Below are 4,402 nucleotides of genomic sequence, written 5' to 3'. Positions count from 1 at the left end.
ATGTGGATGGCAACTCCCAAGGGTGTTAATCTAGTATCCCCTTTGGGGTCAAAGAAAAAAACCTCATTGGATGTAATGTGCTCAACTCAAAACAGAGCACCAAAAGATGAAAATTCTGACATAGACAGTTTTTATATATACACAAACAAAGATCTGTATGTATATTCATTTTCAATGATAAATCTTCAGTTTTCTATACTAAGGCTTAAGTTGCAATCACTAAATGAAATTCCACATAAACACAATAATGAAGATGAAAGCATCCGTTTCAGTTAGTGACATCTTAAAATTTACTGACAACCCTTTAACGATGAACGATAGAATTGTGAACACAGAAATCTATATATGATTTGGAAATTATTAGAATGGATGTTGGACTCCTATTGCTTTAAATACTGAGATGCTTCCCAAACTTATCTTGCAGTAATTTATCATAGCATCTATAGTGATTATTCTTACACAAAAATGTATTTTCATTCCATTTTGTTCTTAAAATTAGGAACCTTGGTGGTTATGCATTTGGCTGCAAACCAAAAGGTCGGCAGTTAGAATCTCTGTGGGAGAAACACATGGCAGCTTACTTTCATGTCGATGACAGCTTTGGAAACCCTAAACAATGGTTCTACTCTTTCCTATAGGGTTGCTCAGAGTCTGAATTGACTCGATGTTAATGGGTTTGGTTTGGTTTGTTCTTAAATTAAGGTAGCTTTTTTCTATCAATTTTGTGTTCTTTAACCTGAAACAAGACATTAGCATCAGATCCTGAAAAGCACCATTCAGCAGATGGAAACTGAGATCAGATTTGATGAAATTACAACTGCTTCCCATACACTGAAGACATCTATTCTCAACTTATTTAACAAAGAAGACAACAAATTAAAATTAGATATTTAGATAGACATATAGATAGATAAACAGTTAAATACATATTTTTTGCACTGCTGACAGGTATTCAAAACTCTGGAGTATGTGTTTGGGCTAAGTGAGAAGACCTCAGTGCCTTTATCATATCATTGGACAAGATTTCAACATCTTTTTAAAGCCATAGAAAATGGCTATCATTAGTGGTACACAGAAATCATGGTTTATGGTTTAGAAAGTCAAAGTTTAGCCATTGTCTCTACTCTTCAAGGCACAAGGACAAGTCCCAAACTCTTCAACTCATGTGTGAGAAGCAGAGTATCTGGTACCAAATAGAAAACCTAGATTGTTGCCACATGTCAAAGCAAAATGGAAGCTCCTTTGGGGCAGCCATGATTTTCAAATATTGGCCTTATGTGGATAGTAAGTAGGCACCCAACACCTTGGGGCTTAGAAGGGGAAGGTTTCCTGGCCGGAATCTCTTGGTCCATTAAGCAGAGAACATACACTTCATGCCTGATTTGGCAGGCTAGCTCCTTCCTATGTGGGCATGAGGAAGGCCAGAATATTTCCATGAAGATCTGCAGTGAGGACCACAGCAGTGACAGACGGGCAAGAAAGAAGTCAGTAGCCCTTGGTAAAAGTCAGCAGAGAAGAGACATTCTTTATGGAATCATCTCTGCTGCTCCCAATAATGGTCTAACATTCAGGAATACACAATACTTAACTGTTTCTTCTCATCTTGCTATCTCCATTAGCTTCCCTCAAAGAGGGAGGTATTAAACATGCTCTGTATATCAGATTCCCCATCATAAAACTTCATCAAAATGAAAGAGTCCAATGAATCTCCCCCACCCACCCTTTTTTGTATATACTGGTATCCCTTACATTCTTTTTGGTAGGAAAAAATATTGCACTTCTAAAAATGCATCAAAGTAGCTAAGTCAAACCTAATAAGTAGGTAGATTTCTTTCTCGAATGTATACTTTCTGAAGACCATCTTCAGCATTTGCAGAGAAGTCTCCAAGATTGTTTCTCTAGTTCAACAAATCATTATGACTTTTTGCTGCAAGATTTTAAAACAGAGGAAGATACTGGTAGTACTAAACTGTCCACAACACTGTGTCCATTGCCTCAGGATTTCATGGTGCAGATGGGCACAACAATGACCAGGATAACCGTGCAGGCGGCAGCTGCAATCAAAGCTGCTATCTTGCAGACCTTGGCTCGTCTGAATTCGGCTTCCTTGCGTTTTAGTAATGAGTCGTAGCCTGGAGTATAAATATCTTCCATCCAATATTCTAAATTGTTTGGATTTAAAGATTCTTGTGCCTGAAAGCGAAAAGATGTTAGAAATATGGTGAAGACATGAGATCATGTCAAAGAGGTTCTAATCATCAGTCCTGAGGCACTTAAAAGTGGGCTGCAACTGGTCTTTAGAGATGAGCATGCGATATAATACAACATTGTCCACAAGCCCAGTGCCTGAGACAGGCTCCCAAGGACTTGACTCCCATCAATCACAGATTACATTGTCCTTCCATTCCTATAGATGTCATAATACTTTTGACATAGGGAAACCCACAAATCTATGTGTAAGCAAGCGAATGGGGCCAAGACAAACAAGAACACACAGTCAAAAAAAAAAAAAAAAAAAAGGCTTATGAATAGTTTTCCTCTTGTCCAGATGGGTCTGGTGAAAGGGGATGGGCGAGGCTGGAGATAGGGTTCTTTTCATTCAATAGTGAGTAATTGTTATCATGACTACTTGTGACTGTCACAACTGTGATTGTAGAATATGTCTAACTACAAGGGGGGAGTAGTTAATCTTTCATTTCAGAAACAGAGGATTCCAGGACCATCAAGAAGGAAGAGTATGAGTGGAGTGTGGGATCTAACCAGTAAAGCAGTGACAACTGAGGTGATGGCATAGAGAGATAGAGCACCTGAGGACTCTAGACCCATGGACTGAGAAAGGCTGTGTGCCTGTGGGCAGGAGGCTGGCTTGCAAAATGTGTCCTTTGGGCATTTAAACAAATATATATTTTTCTGGGTGTTTTGTATACATCAAGAAAAAAATAGAGGAAAATACCGTAAACTGGTGGCACATGGAGGAGATTGCAATCATTGCAATGAAACAAAATATGATTTGTTGAGTGTAAAACTGAAGATCTACCCTGTAAACTATCACTCAATTCACAATAAAAGCTTAAAAAAATAAATAAATAAAGATGTGCACCTAATTCCCAATCGAAAGGCCAAAGGGCCTTTGAGGCAGGTGGGTCCCACTCAAGGCAAGCAAGGAAACTCATGGAAAGATCTTCTCGACCAACAGGTCTGAATGGCATCTGCTTGAAGCAAGGTTATCATATGACTCTGATTCCTCTCCCAAATTCTTGGAAAAGCTTCCACTGAAAATCAGTTAACTCCAAGATAAGCAGTTCCAACAAAACATAAATTCTTTCCATTTCAAACATTTGTCTGAACTGGCTAGGCCACTGCTCACAGCCAAGGTTGACAAGCCCACTACTGACCATCTCTGCACCAGACTCCCCTTGGCTGTGATTCTGGACTTGACACAGCTCCCCCAAAAGAGAAGCCACCACTGACATTTGTCTCCTGAGCTCACTAAGATAATGAACTGTCTGCAGGAGAAGTTTCATATTTAATCTGGATTGCTCACCAATTGCATGCCACATGGATGGTTATAATCTATTTCCATGAAGAAAGGCAATGTTCGCCTTTTATGGCAAGTATTTAATAACGTTTCACTTAAAACCAACAATAGGCTGAAACTTAAAGTAAGGTTACCTAAATTTTGGAAACACATATGAGATACCTGTTTTGAATTTTTTCTTGGATTGTTTAATGTTCGTAAACATGGGCTGGTTAAAAAACACATATACACACACACTTAGAGGATCAACAAAGCAAGGCTTTGCAATTAAAAATCTCAATCATACCATATTATTGGTGGCATATCGTTTTATTTCAATTTGTTTGCCCTTCCAGATCCATCTTTCATGTTTGACCTTGCTTGGTGCCCATGGATTTCCATCAGGGAGTCCCCCTGCCCTTTGGCTCCCAGCTGGGTTGCCAGTGGGGATGAGAGGAGAGAGAATTTGAGGTGTTTATTTCTCCAGCTCCTTCCCTGCTGGCTTACAGTTTGACATAGCTATAGGTCTTGGTTGGTTCCAGAAACAGCTTCCTTCCCTTGGCCCGAGGGAGGGGCAGCAATAGCTTTTTATTGGTGCTGACACCTGAGTGTGCCCCCAGCTCTTAATAATTCCCTAAACCCTGCCCACACCACTGTGAACACCCCCTCCCCTTTTATTGCACTCCCATTGCCCCTTTGAGTGTGCCATCTGTTTGCCGATGGGCAACTGACAATCTAGGTGTCAGGGATCCCTTTGGCTTTTTATTGCTTTCCTGAGGCTAATAGTACAGGGGTCAGCAGCCTGCAGGCCACTCTGGCCTGTCACCTGTTTTTACACATTCATGAGCGAAGAATGGTTTTTATGCTTTCAAGTGGCTGCGGGGG

The 4,402-nt window shown here is 40.2% G+C and overlaps 1 protein-coding gene across 1 annotated transcript in view; it reads right to left on the bottom strand.

Annotated features, from left to right (window-relative positions):
• Positions 1–1,995: 1,995 nt before the first annotated feature.
• The window catches only part of KIAA1024 (KIAA1024 ortholog), a 22,411-nt gene continuing 20,004 nt past the window's right edge, over positions 1,996–4,402 (bottom strand). The window contains exon 3 of the mRNA XM_006870900.1: positions 1,996–2,193. Coding sequence (XP_006870962.1) covers positions 1,996–2,193 — 198 coding nt within the window. The remainder of the gene's footprint in view (positions 2,194–4,402) is intronic.

Source organism: Chrysochloris asiatica, unplaced genomic scaffold (assembly GCF_000296735.1).
Source record: "Chrysochloris asiatica unplaced genomic scaffold, ChrAsi1.0 scaffold00156, whole genome shotgun sequence".
NCBI classification, from domain to species: Eukaryota; Metazoa; Chordata; class Mammalia; order Afrosoricida; family Chrysochloridae; genus Chrysochloris; species Chrysochloris asiatica.
The sequence above is the reverse complement of the archived record's forward strand: the minus strand, read 5'-3'. Positions and strand labels throughout refer to the sequence as shown.